General features: G+C 51.8%; 2 protein-coding genes across 3 annotated transcripts; one reads left to right on the top strand and one right to left on the bottom strand.

Moving 5' to 3' along the window:
• Positions 1-3433: 3433 nt before the first annotated feature.
• NOL12 (nucleolar protein 12) lies at positions 3434-7123 on the bottom strand. Of its 2 annotated transcripts, none has more exons than XM_086479718.1 (6): positions 7023-7123; positions 6812-6917; positions 6546-6594; positions 5917-6092; positions 4858-4958; positions 3434-4184 (listed from the first exon to the last, which is right to left on the bottom strand). In XM_086479718.1, the coding sequence occupies exons 1-6, from the start codon at positions 7100-7102 to the stop codon at positions 4013-4015; spliced, it is 684 nt and encodes a 227-aa protein (XP_086335844.1). In that variant the 5' UTR covers positions 7103-7123; the 3' UTR covers positions 3434-4012. The 2 variants fall into 2 exon arrangements, with proteins under 2 accessions (XP_086335844.1, XP_086335853.1); XM_086479727.1 differs by having other exon boundaries at positions 5950-6092.
• Positions 7124-8670: 1547 nt separating this feature from the next.
• Positions 8671-16042, top strand: LOC104354809 (arf-GAP with dual PH domain-containing protein 1). The gene is made up of 11 exons (XM_009961825.2): positions 8671-8761; positions 9766-9896; positions 10792-10883; positions 10966-11048; positions 11786-11898; positions 13515-13661; positions 14101-14184; positions 14529-14591; positions 15104-15175; positions 15685-15916; positions 16004-16042. The coding sequence occupies exons 1-11, from the start codon at positions 8671-8673 to the stop codon at positions 16030-16032; spliced, it is 1137 nt and encodes a 378-aa protein (XP_009960127.1). The 3' UTR covers positions 16033-16042.
• Positions 16043-16725: the final 683 nt, after the last annotated feature.

The following is a 16725-nucleotide window of genomic DNA, read 5'->3' as shown; positions in this document are numbered from 1 at the left end:
CGGGCTGCGGCTCACCTCCGCGCCTTGCACCCTCGTACCTCGGCCTCCTCCCTGCCCTTCCCCTCGGCTGCCCCTTCCCCCCGGGACCAGCCCACTGCCGGCCGAGGGTCTGCCGCAGCGCTCCTCCGGAGTTAGGTGACCTGAACCCTAAACAGGTGCCAAAGCAGTGGGGCTCATCTGCAAGCACCCAGTCAGCCAAACCTCAGCGTGTCCCCAGCACAGCTCCGACAGGAGGTCATCCCTACCCACAGAGAGGTTTGGCTAACCTTGGGCTTTACCTGCCAAGCACAAGCCCCACCTGAGCCTCACTATTCCTGCTGAAACGTGCTTAACACCTGGCCTCCATCGCTCCCGCTACCATTCAACTTCCTCCTCTTCCCAGTCCTGGCGAGCGTTAAAAAAGGTTCAATTTCACTTTTTGTTTACCCATTGAAGGCAGTTCGCAATCCACTCTTCAAACCTGTCTTTCCCAGACAACCCCAATTATTCAGCTCCATTAGTCCCCAAATGTTCTCCCAGTAACTTTTTTCCCCAGTTCATTTCTGGAATACAACGTTGGAAGCAGCAGTGGGACTGTACTGGGTACAGCCTTGAGCTTGATGCCCAAGAGCAATAAATACAGCACAGTGATTACCACACAGCCCATACACACGCTGCAATCTTGCCTCTTTTGCGCTGCGCTCCTATTTTTCCCCAACTGTCTGACCTTTTCGGCTCCCAGTCTGGTTTTGATCCTCTGTAATCCCAATTACATTTTTGTGCGCGCATGCGTGTGGAATCGCAGTCCAGCCAGCGAAAGTCACCATGCATGGAAACCCCAGCGCGGCAGCCCACGTCAAAGCCTTGCATCTCTCCATGAGAGCCCTCAGGCGCAAGCACGGAGTAACGCACAGGTGCCCGAGGTGGCCTAGCTGCAGAGTCGAGCGTGAAAAGCCTGTGCATAGGCTGTGGAAGGGGGAGCACACAGGTAGCTGCTGGTCTCTGCTTTTCCTTCCCAGAGCAGCAGCTGCACTAGCACGCTCATTTTTGCAGGTACCTTGTATTTGGACGCGGCTGCCTCCTGAGTAGCTGGAACTTGTTTGTGAACTAGCTAGGGGGAGAAAAACCCTGACAGAAATGCTGAAATCCACCCTGAAAACAAGGGGAAGCAGCAAAGAAGAATTTTAAGCCACAGTCTGGTACGAACTGTGATGTGTCTGGCAAACACTTAACGCACTAACTTGCGTGTGGGAGCTCATATCCTTGATCCAATATATCCTGGGGTAGCCTGACTGCACACCCTGTGCCTAACAGAGACAGCAGGCTAGGGCTGAGTCAGTAATTCACATTACAAAATAAAGCTTTAATCGATCAAATGGAGAAATCAATAGTGCAGCGAACAATCCTGATGCTTAGCACCGTATAGGACTTAACAGTTCTGTTCTCAGTTTTTCCATATGCCTTTTTTTTTTTTTTTTTTTTTTTTTTTCCCCAATGTGAAAACACAACTTCCAGCAGAAACTGGTAGCTTTCAGAGCATGGAAGAGGCCATTGGAGATTTTGGCTGACACTTGAGAAAGGCTCAGACATTATTAGGGTCAGGGAAACAGCAAACTAAAAGAGATTCTTCTAAACCACCTGCCAGCAAAATAACAAACACCGAAGTGCTATTGAGGTCACTCTTAACATCCCGTCAGGATTACGATGAGGTAATCCAGCGCTGTCCCAGCTACTGTGCCAGGCTGTCTGCAGGCTGCGGAAGGCAACCCAGCCCACAGTCCACACTCCACACTACAACAGATTTTGCAAACACACAGACTGTACATTTCCTTTACAGTGGCCATCCCAGCTCCAGAGCAAACTCGTGGGGTGGGGAAGTGCAAGTCACCTTCTGCCCACGGTCACTCCACAAGGCACTACATCCCAGAGAGAAGGGAAAGCTCCTGCATGACCCAGACTGAGGGTGTCCCACGCTGTCCTTCAGCTTTGAGCTGCAGTCCCCTTGGTGTGGTACACCTCTCCTCTCCTCCTACATCCTTCTCCAACCCAACAGCCACAGAACGGCTCTAGAGCATGTAACTCCCAAACCAGAATGAGAAACACTCTGCTCTGCACATGGCACCTCTTGGGCACTTTGGATGAAATCCAGTCCAGCATCAGACTTCTGGCCTTGCCTCCGAGTTGTGTTTTTGCAGCTCTGAAGCACCAAACACCCTGAGGTGAGACAGGAGGATGGGCAAGGTCGCACATTAAACCACACGAGCTTTCCAGAGCGACCTTTAAGGCAGCGTAGGACAACTGTTTTGGAGGTGAGGAAACCACATGTACTGCACTTTCATGATGTGACCGAGGTTATTCAGTGCCCAAGAACTCAGCCCAAGATGGGACTCAGAGTCCAAGCACACAAGGCACCAGTGGCACATGGGATAACAGTGTCCACTTCCCCACCATTTGCCTTCTTCAGAAGAGAAAGGGAGGTGCAAAAGGACCCCATTCCTCACCACAAGCACGTGCGTCACTCAGTTCCCTCCAGACGAAGCTGCTCTAGCAGAAATGGCATAGCTGCTGTCAGTGTTGAGCTCACACCCTGCTCCTCAACACACTGAAGATTTTCTCTGTGTGTGCGTTCATGTGCACGCTCCAAGAAACAATGGAGAAATACATCGGGCTGGAGCCGTTAGCTTTAGCAGCTGGTGGCAATCAGCATTGTTCTGATGTTCCTCCACAAAGCCTCAGGCACTGGTTTACTCTTTTCCCCTCCCATTTCTGGCATGAGGAATCTATGTACTCACCCATTGCCAGGTTGCCAATTTTCTCTTGTGGGTTTTGGCCACAGAGGCCTTTTCTTCCTTTGCCATTTCCTCGCCAGTACACATGTGGCATGGGAGGAGGCCTGGCTGAGGGAGGCAGAATGGCCACCATCTCCTACAGATATCCCAGCACAGACGCCAGCATGCTGTCTAGGCTCATGCTTCTCCTCAGGGGATTCACTCATGGTCTTGCCACCATTATTCCTCAATCCCAACCATGCAAGCGTTTTTTTTTATTCCCCCCCTCCCCGCTGCTGAAGGAATCTATGCTATAAAACATATACTGAGGTCCCAAGAAGCAAGGCAATTAACTGCTGATGACGGCAGCAGCCCTAAGGTAAAGGGCAGGCTCTGCTGCTCCCACCCCAGACAGGGCCACACACAGACAGCAAGGGCATTAGGGCATTTCATACTCTTCTGAGCTATCGCAATTAAGATCGGCATATTCAGCAGACAATGGAATGAGCCATTCCTGCTCTGGCTAGCTCTGAGTTACCACAGAAATAGCTCCTAGCTATTCCACTTCCCAAGCACCAGTGGATTTCAATATCCTTTAAGCACCAGGAGTCATGTCCCCTCTTTCCAGCTGGTACTGGCATTAGCACAGTTGCTCTTTGGCTTCAAATAAGTCACAAGTGTTTTTTCCTTAGCAAAGTAACTTCATATTTATTTATTCACAGTTACCAAATTTCACCTGGCACAGGTACCAAACAAAAAGTACCCCTGCATTCAGGTATGGCACTGGAGAAGAAACACATGAGAAAAGATGACACCGCGTCTCCATGGAAAAAGGATTTACTGCACAGCAGAAATGCCAGGGCGCTGATGCACGAGTGGAAGCAGAGCTTTTCCAAGGCTCATAAATTGCCCTGACGATCTGCCTGTTGCACTCTGCCCCAGATCCTCTCCTTTGATAAAGCCAAGTATCAGCTCTGGAAAGGCAGGCCCAAGGACACAAGGGTTACGGCAAACAGAGAACGTGCAGAGGTTTTTAGACTCCGTGGCACCCGACACTTAGCTGGAGATCACTGCAGAAATAAACAAGTAGAGCGTCTCATCATCCCAGCCAGTGCTCAGGAGGTGAGAGACAGGCTGAACCGGGCTCGCTGCTGGTCAGAGCACCAAGTAAACAAGGCCCTTGCCCACAATGAAGGGATCCCAAAGAGCGGCAGGCCAGATGTGGAGCACTGTCCCAGCTGCTGGTCTGAGCACTAGTTTCTCTGTTAATCTTGGTCGCGGCCCATTTTGCCTGTCAGTCTCCGTCGCTGAGTCTTAGTGGTTCGCCCCGTGCTGGATTTCTGGATTTTCTTGTGTGGGCCTTGCCCACGTTGGGGTCTTTTTCCTTTTGTCTTTTTTCGGCTGTGCATGTGCAGCGTGGCAGTAAGAGAAGAGATCCTGTGCAGGGCAGGAAGAGAGAAATGTTTGGGGACCAAAGTCTGCAGGATCAAGTTGACGCCACAATAGCAGGAGAGGCCTGTGTGGCCCAGCAGGAATGCATGCCAGCCACGGCAATCCCCAGAGGAACCCCACTATGCTGGGCATCATCCTGACAGGGCAGGAAACCTGCAAGTCTACATGGGCAGTAACAACCAAAATGAATTTTCTGAGCAGTGGGCTGCTCAGCCACCACAGAGTTAAGTAATTCTCTGCATCCCCAAAGGAGTCGTAAATCCTGGATACTGAAAAATGTGGAGAATGCCAAAGCTTTAAGCTTCAGGGTCTTTTGACCTTTAATCCTAGAGACAAACTCTGCACCCTGCAATACATCCTTCCCTGCAGTATCTGCTGAGAAGAAGGACCAAGTAAACAGCTCAGGACAAAGCCCGCCCTGCACCACATCCTCTGTCTCCTCAGGCTGCTGCTGCTGTCACCAGGGATCAATGCGATGGGAACGGAGCGTCCCAGGCTGGCCTGTGCTGCGCCAGTGCCCTCTGCTGGCTCCTGCCCACCGGCGCCCAGGCAGCACAGCCTCCCCTTCCTGCAGCCACACCGCTCATCTCGGAACACAAGATCCTCCTGATGAGAGTGCACTGCCTAGCAGAAAAGAGTTGAATGAATTTATACATACTTTTCAGACAAGAAGGGGTTTCTGGACTTCTTAGGCATTGTTCTTACAGGCTTGTTCGCCACCTCTTCCCCTTTCTCTTCTTCTGATCCATCACTTTTTCCCTTAAAAAGTAAGCAAAAAAGAGAAAAAAATCCCTATAGACAGACTAAACCAGGCAGTTTTGTGATTCTGGTGTTTCTGTTGCCTTCTTGATTTCATCCTGTTTTGTGAACCATCTAGTCATGGATGAAGTTCTTTTAATTCTCCATATCCCTCACTGTCCAAACCTCAGGGTTTCTTAATGCAGCCCCTCAGAAACAGACAACCAGTGAGAAGTCCTACAGTAATCCACCCTAAGATCCAAAAACGTCAGCATGATCTTAATGGCCATGCAACTGAAGTCTAATCTATGAACTGAAAATTTCAGCTTTTTTTTCTTAAATTGCTATCAAAACCTCTTTAAGTGGATTTTCAGATTAGAAGATGACCTTACAAATGTAAAATGTTAACACAGACACTTCCTCAAAGAGCTCAAATCCAACCATGAGTCATGAAGATCAAAAGGATCAAGTCAACGGTGCCTGAAAGCCCCTACAAAACACATTATGAGATCTCAGTTACAATACATTTTGAGAATAAAAGCAACTGCAACCAGAACTGAATGGTTTCCTTATTTGCGGTTCAAGCATAGGATCATGGAGACAAAAATCCCTCCTCATGCCAATAGTAACTTTTCGTGGACAGAACAAAGGAAAGAGGTTGAGGATAGCCATGCAGCGAAGTCTGAAATCTTGCTGCTTGTGTCGTATCAGCTTTTAAAATATTACATTCTCCACATCCAGTCCTGTGACACCTTTCACTTACAAAAGGTCAGTTGGGACTAGCCAAGGAGTCCAGGGAGGTCTGGAGTAAGCTGTTCACACGGGACATGTTGGGCTTCCAAGAAGGAACAAATAAATGGTGGAGGAATGTGAAAGTTATTAATTTCCCTTTTCATCCCTGCTCCCCGTCAGCTGCGAGTCTTTGGGCATATTCAGGGAGTACCAGCCCTACCCAGCCAGCCCCAAGAATGTTCATGGCTGATACAATCAGAGAGGCAGCAAGAGGCTTTACCACAGGGGTGGTCAGTCCCAGTTGGCGTGCCCCTGAGAGGTCCAGGTCACTGATGGTGGTCACTGTTACAATGTGGTTTGGGTGGTCAATGTTCACAGACTCTGTCCGCGACGTCACCAAGTGCTCCAGTTCATCAGCCTCATCTGGGGAGACAAGAAATCCTGTATGCAAAGTGCCCGACTTTTCACAAGGTATGGTCACTTGTTCCTGTACTGCTAAACTGGAGACCCAGCCTTTGCATGCACGGTTAAAGGGCAGAGAGGCCTGAATACCGATACCACAAGTACGAAGGGCAAGCTCCTTCTCCCAGCAAAGGGGACCTGGTAACACCTCGGGGATGTCCTCCTGCTTGTTCCTTTCTGTACAACCCACCTGACCCCTCCCCCCCCGCCTTCCAGCCAGGGACAGAGAGCTGAGGGGGTCACCCCTCCGATCGCTGCCCGGCTTCCCAGGGGGACTCAGGAGAGCCGATCCCACGGGATGATGTGCGAGCATCCCTGCTCCAGCTCCCATCACCCAACCAAAGGTGTCAGACCACGGGCGCCCACCTCCCGCCCCTCCCGCAGCCGCCCCGCCGCCGGGGGCCCGGCACGTACCGAGCGCCTCCTCCCTCTCGCTCAGCATCTTCAGGTACTCCTGGTGCCGCTGAGGGAGGGAAACAGGTCACTGTGGCGCCTCTACCGCTCCAGCCGCCCGCCCTCCGCCCCGGGACGGCCCCGTCCCCCTGCAAGCGGGGCTAGGGAACCCCGAAGACACCCCCCCCCGCGGCCTGGTCCCAGTGGCCTGCCCCGCTGCCAGCCCGCCATGGCGGGAGGGGTGACCCCTTCTCCCACGGAGGGCTAGGGGGGGTTTGTAAGGGTACCTCCTCCTTCATCTTCCTCTGCTCCTCCTTTAGCTTCCGCTTGATCTCCTCCAGCGCCGCCTTCCTCCGCTCCACTTTCCGCTTATGGAAGCCGGTCAGGTACTCCCTGCCACCGCCAACACAGACACCCCCCCCTCCGCCTTTTAGCGAGCCCCCCCACCGGGGGACGCCTCCCCCCCCCCACCGCACCCCGGAGCCTGCCCGGCCTCACCTCCGCCTCTCCTCGTCAAAAGTCACCACCAGTCGCCCCTCACGGCTGCCCGGACCCTTTTTCTTCTTCTTGCGGCCCATGGCTGTCCCACGCTGCCGCCGCCGCCGCCGCCGCCCGCCCCTTCCGCCACCTCCCGGCCGTCAGGGGGCGGTGCCCTCCCCCCCCCCGCCCCGCCCGCCATTTTGTGCTGCAGACGCCTCGCCAGGCGTTGGGGGCTTCGTTTTCCTGACGAGGTCCCAAGCGGGAGGCCCTTGTCGGCTAAGCCGCTGTTGGGCTGAGGGCAGAGCGGCCCCAGGGTGGGGGGGAGCCCCGAGCATCACCGGCGGTGGGCTGCGGGGCCGGGAGGCCGTGCCTGTGCCACTGCCTTGTCTGCGGGGCACCACTGCCTTGTCTGCGGGGCGGCTTGAGGGAGCAGAGTGGGGCCGGCGTCGGGTCCTCTTGTTTCACCTGGACGTGGAACCTGTGTGCGTCCTCTTGCCCGCCCTTAGTGTGCTTTCTACCCCCCAGGCTCGGGCAGGAGAGAGATGCCACCATCATGGACCTCGCAGGTGTCTGTTCCCGGCCCTAGCATGCAGCCTGGGGTGGACAGGGGGTTTCTTCAGGCTTGGGTGTTTCCAGCTCCTGCTCTTCTTCAGCTCCCTCCCAGCAAAAGGCTGTTATGGCACTGCCTTGTGCAGCCAGGGTAGCACCTGATCCCTGACCCCGAGACCTGCAGCGACACTCCCCTGAGCATTTTACATCTGCATCTCTTTTATCATAAAGGTTGCTTCTCCAAATATATTTAACATCTGGATTTCTTCAATAAAGGTCTGAGAGTTTCTTTTAAGCTGTTGTTACTGCTTGATGTCAGTGGCAGCTGTGCTGCTCGTCTTAGCTGGGGGAGGCAAGTGCATGGACAGGTCTTGGCTCTGACACTAGGTCTCCCAAGATGCAGGACCTGGATGAACAGCTGTGATTTCTGTAGTCGATGGCGGAGACAGGTACTGCCATGAGTATGTGGGGGCATAGAACTGCTGTATTCTTGTCTCCTGGCTTGAGCAACTTTGGCTGAACTCTTGAACCATTCTTGCCCTCCAGTCCTCGCCTTAAAAATGGGTGTAACGCTTGTGTGGTGGCTAGCTGGCTTTGGTGGAAGGTCCTGAAGCGCTGCGAGGGCGGCCAGAGCCAACCCCCCCGCAGCCAACAGAGCATGATGAGTCCTGACACGAGTTTTGAGGAGGCCAAGCCAGGCCGCTTGTCCAGGACCGCCTCGCCTTTATCAGCTCATTTGCTGCTTGTGCTCTTTTCCTGGCCTGTCCTTTCACCAGCAGAAATGCGGAAAAACCAGTTCTGTGGTTAATTGCTGCACTTCCCTCCACGCCCATGGGGCAGGTCTCCTCCTCCTCCTCCTCCTCCCTCACAGTCTGGGTGCACTTCAGCCTCCAGCCTCTTTGCCCCTGCCTGTGCTCAGCCGGCTCAGGTGCCCTCTCAGGCCTCCACACTCCTTCCATTAACCTTACGGCTTCTGCCTTCCCTTTTTCCAGAGCTTCTGTCTCTCTGGTGGCTCCTTCTCCCTTGGGCAACCCAGTGGGTTGGCCTGCAGGTGCAGAAGGCACAGGCAGCTGCCGTCCTGGCCCTGCCCTGCCTGGAGGGGTAGCATTTGGACATGATGGCTGGAGGCAACGAGCGGAGCATGAAGGCCCTGAAGGAGGTATGGAGAAGAGCAGAAAACTCTTTGTGCGCAGACTGTGGGAAGCCAGGTGAGTCCCCGAGGGCTGCTGGAGGAAGAGTTGGAAGCAGGGAGCAGGGGCTTGTCTCTAGCAGCTATCTGGTGCCAGCTGTCTGGACTGCACAGGAGCCTGGGGTGGAGAGGAAGGAGAGGCATTGCTCTGGATATTTGCTTCCTCTCCCTGGAGGTGAGTTGGCGAGGGAGGAGGAAGGAGGTGCTGCCACCGAGCTGGTGGGAAGAAGGACGGGAACGTTGTAGTGCCAGATGAGCAGGGGCTGCGTAGCTGCAGCACTGTGAGTTGTAGTCATGTCAGATCTCAAATACAAATCAAGGTCATGCCTAGTCAGGACCTGACAGGAAAGCTCCCCGTGAAATCCTAACGGCTCAAGAACGAAGGCGTGATTCAGGAGGGCATTGTCTCCTCCGTGAGTCAGCTCTGAACTGACAACCTGCCACAGGTGCCTCGGAGATTTCTTTTACTGAAGGGCTCGCCCTCTCCAAAGGGTACCCAGTTTGAGGTCCTACAGTTGCTGCTGGAAACACCCGTCGTACCCCTCCCAAAAGGGACATGTGGAGTGTACCACCCAAGCCAAATTAAGACTGAGCTAATTAGAACCACTTTACCCTCTTACATTCTCCCAGGAAAATTTTGGATTCAAGGCTGCTTTCCACTTCCTGAGTTAAATACTGTTGGGGCTTTGCTGTGTTGCGCTAAACAGCTCCTGGAGTCTTTTCCCAAAGGTAGTTTAATTTTCATTGTGAGTGACCCTTTACACAAAGGGAGTTCGCAGAGCACTTTGGAGTTTTTAAAGTTCAGGTCAATAGAAATTCAGATGAAGTGGTTGAAGCAGGAGGAATGAGGGACTAATAGCTGTGCTTTTTCCTGACTGGCGTCTGTACCTTGAATATTAATTAATGAGCTCAGGTGAAACTGTGGTCACCCAGCTCTCTGTTTTTCAGGACTACGTTCTCAGTTGAGGCATATCTCCCAGGGGAATTTACCACTTCCAGTCATAGCCTTTTTTATACCCTCAGATCCTGACTGGGCATCCTCTACTTTGGGTGTCTTTATATGCCTCAGCTGTTCAGGAATTCACCGCAACATCCCTAGCATCAGCAAAGTCAAATCCCTGAGGATGGACCACTGGGATGATGCTCAGGTGCAGGTAAGATCTTTATCCCCACTGGTATGTCAGGTAGGTTGGGTCTAAGCCATGCACTAACTGTCCCAGGAAAATCAGCCCTTTGGCCTCACAGAGCTGGAGATTTAGTCTGTACCTTTACTACTCATGCTCTGGATACTCAAGCAGGGGTGGCTCCTTACTGGGAGAGAGGGGATGCACTTGCCTTGTACATCTCCCCATATCCTCTGACTTTATGGCAAATGCAGAGCTCTTACAATGTATCTTACCAACGTTCAGGGTCTTTGTGGCTCCAGATTGCTCGTTTCCCACTCGCCAGCACCATCCGGCCTCAGTGTCTCCTCTCGGTTTCAGCAGTCCGAGGGGAAAATCTTGGGCAGTTCCATGCTTTGAGAAGAGTTTCCAGATATAATGTGATCTCTTGAGAAAAATGGCATTTGTGGGAACTTGGCTTCTCCCTGTTACACCCCTCTCAACCCATTAATCTTCAGGAGACTGAAAAAATTTTCTAGAGATCCAAAGAAAATAATCTCTATCTTGCTGCTCTTTGGAGAAGAGTGAAGAAGTTTGGAATGTCCCCCCAGACAGCATTGCAGAGCTGTTGTTGAACACCGTCTCCCTGGAGATGTGGGGCATGGCAGCAAATCCACTGAATGTGTGTGCACCCAGCCCCACAGAAGTGACATTTAGGGCATTCTGTTGATTCAGGTGCAATCAGTGTAACTGCTGAGGGTAGACGAGACCTTTGAGACCCACCTTTCTGTAGCCAGACTTTGCTGGGATGTTGCATTGGAGGGGAAAGAGAATGCTCTGTTAGAGCTCGATGTGCATCTAGCCCTGTAGTAGGTCAGCAAAGGACAAGGTCCAACATGAGTCTGCATCAAAAGGAAGGTGCTAACTCTCTTGTCTAACTCTGCAGTTTCTGGCCAAGCATGGGAATGCTGTGACTAAAGCCACGTACGAAGCTCACATCCCTATTTACTATTACCAGCCAACCTACAACGACTGCCAGTAAGTTGCTGCATACAAGGGGGAAGGGCAGTTCTAGGTTCCTCTTGTTCATTTCTGAGCTACCTGTCTCCTCTCTCCCTAGAGTCCTGAGAGAACAGTGGATACGGGCCAAATATGAACGCAAAGAGTTCACCGAGCCGGGAAAACAGCTGCCATATTCTGATGGTAAGAGCAGAGCACAGCATGAAAATATCCTGCCTGTTGCCTTCACTGAAAGCTTTCGAGCACCGCAAGGAAAAAGTTCATAGTGTCAGTGTCACAAATCCCACAAGTACTCCTGAGAACCCAGCTGGTACTTACAGGGCATTGTTTGGGGGGGGAGGGTTAAATTGTGGGCAGTGTAGGTTGTCACTGCCATGGGTTTCTTCCAAGCCTGGTATTATCAGCTGGCATTTTTCAAAAGCATTTGCTGTCCTGGTGGAGCCAGACCTCTGCAGCAAGAAATTTCTGTCCTGCTGCATGCCACTCCCTCCAACCATGGCGGTTGTCTTTGAAATATCACTGCCAGTGCTGTGACACAAGGTGCTGGAGCCCACGGGCCTGTAGAGTCAAGTGAGAAGAGTTCTAGTCCCACGCCAGGGACTGCACGGGCCAGGACTCTGGTGTTCACAGGAAAGACAGCTCTCATGCTGTCAGAGGCAGTAGTGGGAGCCAAACTAGGAGGTGGGAAGCATCTGAGAATGGCTTTTGGTGACTGTTTATCTGGGCTGCAAACCCAGGAACACTACCATCTTCATCTGTAAGTCAGAGGTGAGACCTCCTTCTCAAGAGTTTGTTCTCAGCAATAGTCCATCATGTGCTTTATCCCAGAGGTGCGGCTGGGACCCCAGGCTGCACATAGCTTTCTGATGCCTACCGTGCCTGTGGGGGGATGCTCTTTAAAGTGGTTTGTCTGCTTCTAGGGGTGAAGGAAGGCATCCTTTGGAAGCGAGGTCGAGACAACGGGCAGTTCCTACCCCGCAAGTTCCTCTTGTCTGAGAGAGAGGGATGTCTGAAGTATTTCACCAAGCAGGATGTGAGTATGGTGGTCAACTCCCACCTCAGTGTGTGGTCCACCCAGGGCAGTGGGGTCATGGAGATGTTTCCATTTCCTACGCGTGTTTCTGAGGTTGCCTTGCTCATCCCAGGCCAAGGATGATAACAGAAACATGTCACTGAGGAGAGGGGTCCCCTTCCTTCTGTCAGGGTGACCTTTCCCTACATCCTCCCTTTGTGCTTCCCTATACCCTTCCCACACTGCTGATAACAGGGCTGATCTTTCACTTCACCCCTATCCATTTGCCTGACTGTGTAATCCTGCATCATTGCTGGAACCAGCCTCACCCCACTGTGAGCCGAGTTGGCAAAAACCTGTTGTTTGGTTTGTTTTGAGGAGTGCTACTTTTCTGCTCATTCATCTCCCTGAAATGAATGGGGCAAGTGCTAGTATACTGTCAGGAGGGAGGGAATGTCTTGGGTTAGGGAGAAGCAGGAGATGCCATCCAGGGAGCCCTGGACAAGCTCAAGAAGTGGGCCCATGTGAACCTCATGAGGTTCAACAAGGCCAAGTGCAAGGTCCTGCACCTGGGTCAGGGCAACTCCTGGTATCAATACAGGCTGGGGGATGAAGGGATCAAGAGCAGCCCTGCCGAGAAGGACTTGGGGGATAATGGTAGATGAAAAGCTGGACATGACCCAGCAATGTGCTCTCACAGCCCAGAAAGCCAACCATACCCTGGGCTGCATCAAAAGAAGCATGGCGAGCAGGTGAAGGGAGGTGGTTCTGCCCCTCTACTCAGCTCTGGTGAGACCCCACCTGCAGTGCTGTGTCCAGATCTGGAGTCCTCAGCACAGGAAAGACATGGACCTGTTGGAGCAGGTCCAGAGGAGGGCTACAAAAATTATGAGAGGAGTGGAACACCTCTTCTGTGAAGAAAGGCTGAGAGAGCTGGGGTTATTCTTATCGAGAGCAGGCTCTGGGGAGACCTTATTGTGGCCTTTCAGTACTTAAAGGGGGCTTACAAGAAAGATAGGTATAAAGTTTTTAGCAGGGCCTTTTGCAATAGGACAAGGGGTAATGGTTTTGAGCTAAAAGAGTGCAGATTTAGACTAGATACAAGGAAGACAATTTTTTACGATGAGGGTGGTGAAACACTGGAACAGGTTGCCCAGAGGTTGCACCAGAGGTCAGAGATGCCCCATCCCTGGAAACATCCAAGTTCAGGTTGGATGGGGCTCTGAGCAACCTGATCTAGTTGAAGATGTCCCTGCTCACTGCAAGGGGGTTGGACTGGATGACCTTTAAAGATCTCTTCCAACCCAAACTATTCTGTGGTTCTAGGAGTGAGCTCTTTCCTTTTGAGGTCAGTTAGCCTTTAGACTGGCTCAGCTGTAAAGTCAGATGCACTCTCAGTGTTTCACTGGCAGTTCCAGAGTAGGCACAGCTCAAATCTGAATTGGAGGCATTGGGCCACTGTTTGGGCTGGAGCATGCCACACCGTGAAGGGAGTGTGTGCTACAACAGTTTTTTTGGGAAGGGGCAGTTATTACCTTTTAAAACCCTCTGACCCTCCCTTATGCCACTAAGTCAGTAGCTCAGGTCTCTTTCTGACTAGGGTTGCTCATGCATGACCAATGCCATCCCATTTTCAGGCCAAAGAACCCAAAATCAATGTTAAAATAGATGTCATCAATGCTACGTTCCAGCCAGTGAAGATTGGGAACCCCAATGGCCTGCAGATCACCTATCTCAAAGACAACAAGACCCGGAATATATTTGTCTACCATGAAAGTGGGAAGGTATCTGGTTTTAGCATCAAACGCTGCAAAGCAATTGAGGTCATTTGAGAAGCTGCTGATGTTAAATAGTCTGAAGCATGGGCAGGATGGGGTGTGCGTGTGTGAGTTGCTGTAGGTAACCAGGGGTTACCTGGGGATTCTGGCTCTGTGTTTGTGTGTCTGTGAGCGAGTTTTGCTGCAGGGAGCAGGGCAGGAGCACTGGCTGCATCGGTTTGTGTGGGAGGAGCTGCCATAGAAGATGTGCAGATGTGCTGCTTGTGCTTGTGGGGAATGGGGCAGCCGTGCTGGCTGTGTGTGTGAGAGAGAGAGACGCTGTAGGTGGTGGGGAGGAGAGCTGGCTGTGTTTGTAGTTGACATAGGGTTGGGTACAGCTGGGTGAATTTAGATGTCTCACTGTTGCTCTGGCTAAGCTTTCTGTCCTGTCCTTTTCCATTCTCAGGAGGTAGTGGACTGGTTCAATGCCATCCGCTCTGTGCAGTTCCATTATCTGAAGGTAGCATTTCCCATTGCCAGTGATCATGAGGTAAGGCAGCACTTGAGTGCAGTGCTGAGTCTCCTGCTGGTACGCGGTTATGTGATAAAAGAGCCCATCAGTTACTATTAGAACCCCAGGTACAGAGGTGGAAATTGCAGTGTTTAGATAGAGGGACGAGAAAGTGCATGTAAAAGGACTTGTGATGGCCAGAGAACAACTGCTCTTTGCTATTTCTGGGCACTTTTGGGACAGAAGTGACTCCTGGCCAGACAGTTCTGCAAACATGAATTTAAAAGGTGTCTGCATCTGGGGCAATAGAAGGAAGGGTCAGGAGCAAAAGCGAATAGCAAAGAAACGTGGCTAAGTGAATGTTACTCCTGCCTTTCCATCAGATTAAAAATCGGCTGACAAGAAACTTCCTGAAGGAGGGCTACATGGAGAAGACTGGTCCCAAGGTGAGCTCCTGTGGGAGAAAAAAATCTTAACAGGGACCTCCCAGAGAGCCACTGACCTTCCCTACTTCAATGTTTTTCTCCTGCTGTTTCCCCATTCCCCCCTGACTCTTTAGACACCCGTGGGAACAGTGTGTGTGCACCAAGGGAGGGGAGAATAAAAGGAAGGGGAAGGACACATATGAAAGTAGATGAAGCCAGAGTCCCTGCTTTCTCCCAGAACAACAGATCTCTCTGCATGTGTCTGTGTGTGCGTGACCTTACAGGTATTTAGCGTCTAGATTTCTCCTGTCTCAACTCTGGGGTCCTTCACAGAAGTCCAAGAGTTGGGGGTAGCAGTTGGGACTGAAAAACCCGATACTGGTCCCCACTCTCAGCACAGAAAGGGTGAGGAGGAGGTCGCTGTTAAGGCAGGGGCTTGGTTCAGATGGTTGGGATGAATTTTGGGCATCCATTTGCAGTGCTCGCGGCAGAGGGCACTGTCCCCTTACATATGTCACCTCTTCCCTTTACAGCAGAGAGAGGCTTTTAAGAAGCGCTGGTTCACGCTGGATCACCGCAGGCTCATGTACTTCAAGGACCCTTTGGTGAGGGGGAGATCTGACCTCTGGCAGCTGCAGGCAACAGTGCTGAGGGCAAGGGCAAAGTGTAACCAGCGTCTTTGCTCTGCAGCAAGGGAAGCTGGCAGGTTCCCTAGCTGCTCCAAACGAATTCTAGGTCTTCCTCTTTCCGTCCCACTTATTTCATCCCATGCTTTTTGTGTTTGTTTCACTGCCTGCAGACAATGGCAACAGGGAGGGCAGCGGTGTAAAGGTGATGATGGGGAGGAGAGTGACATGGGGGGGGTGACATGGAGAGAGAGGAGCAGCAGGTCCTCTCTCAGACTTCTCATGATCTATGCTCTTAAATTTTCCTTTCTGCTGCTGCCTTTGAGCATAGCTTCCCTGCTCTTCTGAGTCCCCTGACCACCTTCAAATCTTTTTGCTGCTATGTCGCTGGTCCTCACCCGCTCTCCTCCTGTCCTTAGGTGCACTGCTATTATTCCCTCGTTCTTCTCTGATTCTGTAAATCTCTCTTTCTCCCTCCTGATGTGCAGGATGCATTTGCTAAGGGGGAGGTATTTGTGGGCAGCAGAGAGAATGGATATAGCGTCCAGAAGGGATTGCCTTCGGGGACACAGGGCAACTTCTCTTGGCACTATGGCCTCACCATTGTCACCCCTGACCGGGAATACCTCTTCACCTGTGAGACGGAGACTGACCAGCTGGACTGGATCACAGCCTTCACTAGCGTCATCAACCAGGCCATGACACCCCAGGAATATGCAAGTAAGTCCCTGCATGCTGTTTCCTTCCCCTCCTGCCACTCCGGTTCAGGGTACTGCCCTAACGCACCACTTTTGTCCTTCACTACAGTTGAAGCCTACTTCAAGTTTAAATCCTAGAAGGCCATGCAGGAACCTTGCTATGACTCGACTCTACCTGGTCCTGTTGGGTGGGCTGCCAGGAGAGGAGAGGAGATCGACATCAGAGAAACACAGTGCTCTTGAAGCACCCTTTGAAGCACTTTTTTTCCCTGTAGACAATCCACTTTGTTCAGGGGACCAAGTGAAGCTGCTTCCTTTCAAGTACAAGACTTTGTGAGTCTGAATCTTCAGTGCAGCCTGTCACTGTTAAATTGCTGTGATCTGACTGGATGTTGGGAGGCCTTGCCTGTCAGTTGGACCTTGAAAACTTGGCACTTGCTGTGTCGGACGTGGGACCTAGCATCACTCCTGCATGAAACTGCAGCCAGCCACCTGACTTACGCAAGAAAACAGATGCCTGGCTGGAGCTACACTTCAGTGGGTTTCAGGGACTGCTGGACTAGGAGAGACTGTTCCTTTACAAGAAATGGCTTCTCTGCTGGTGACAGAGATGTGAAACATCTAGATATTTGATCAGTTAGAGCTGTAGTTGAGAAAGGTCACTTAAAAGATGTAATCTAACAGACAAATGTGAGGCCTGTTTTCTCCTGCTGTGTATGGGCTTGAAAGCTTCTTTAGACAACATTTGCATGGAGACCTTCCTCTAATTGCTGCAGAGAAGGTTGAGAGATCTGCTCAAAACCGGTATGTGTGTGTATACTTGTGTGTATG

Source organism: Leptosomus discolor, chromosome 1, assembly GCF_034619465.1.
Source record: "Leptosomus discolor isolate bLepDis1 chromosome 1, bLepDis1.hap2, whole genome shotgun sequence".
In the NCBI taxonomy this organism is placed as follows: Eukaryota; Metazoa; Chordata; class Aves; order Leptosomiformes; family Leptosomidae; genus Leptosomus; species Leptosomus discolor.
This window is presented reverse-complemented; position numbering and strand designations above follow the sequence as displayed.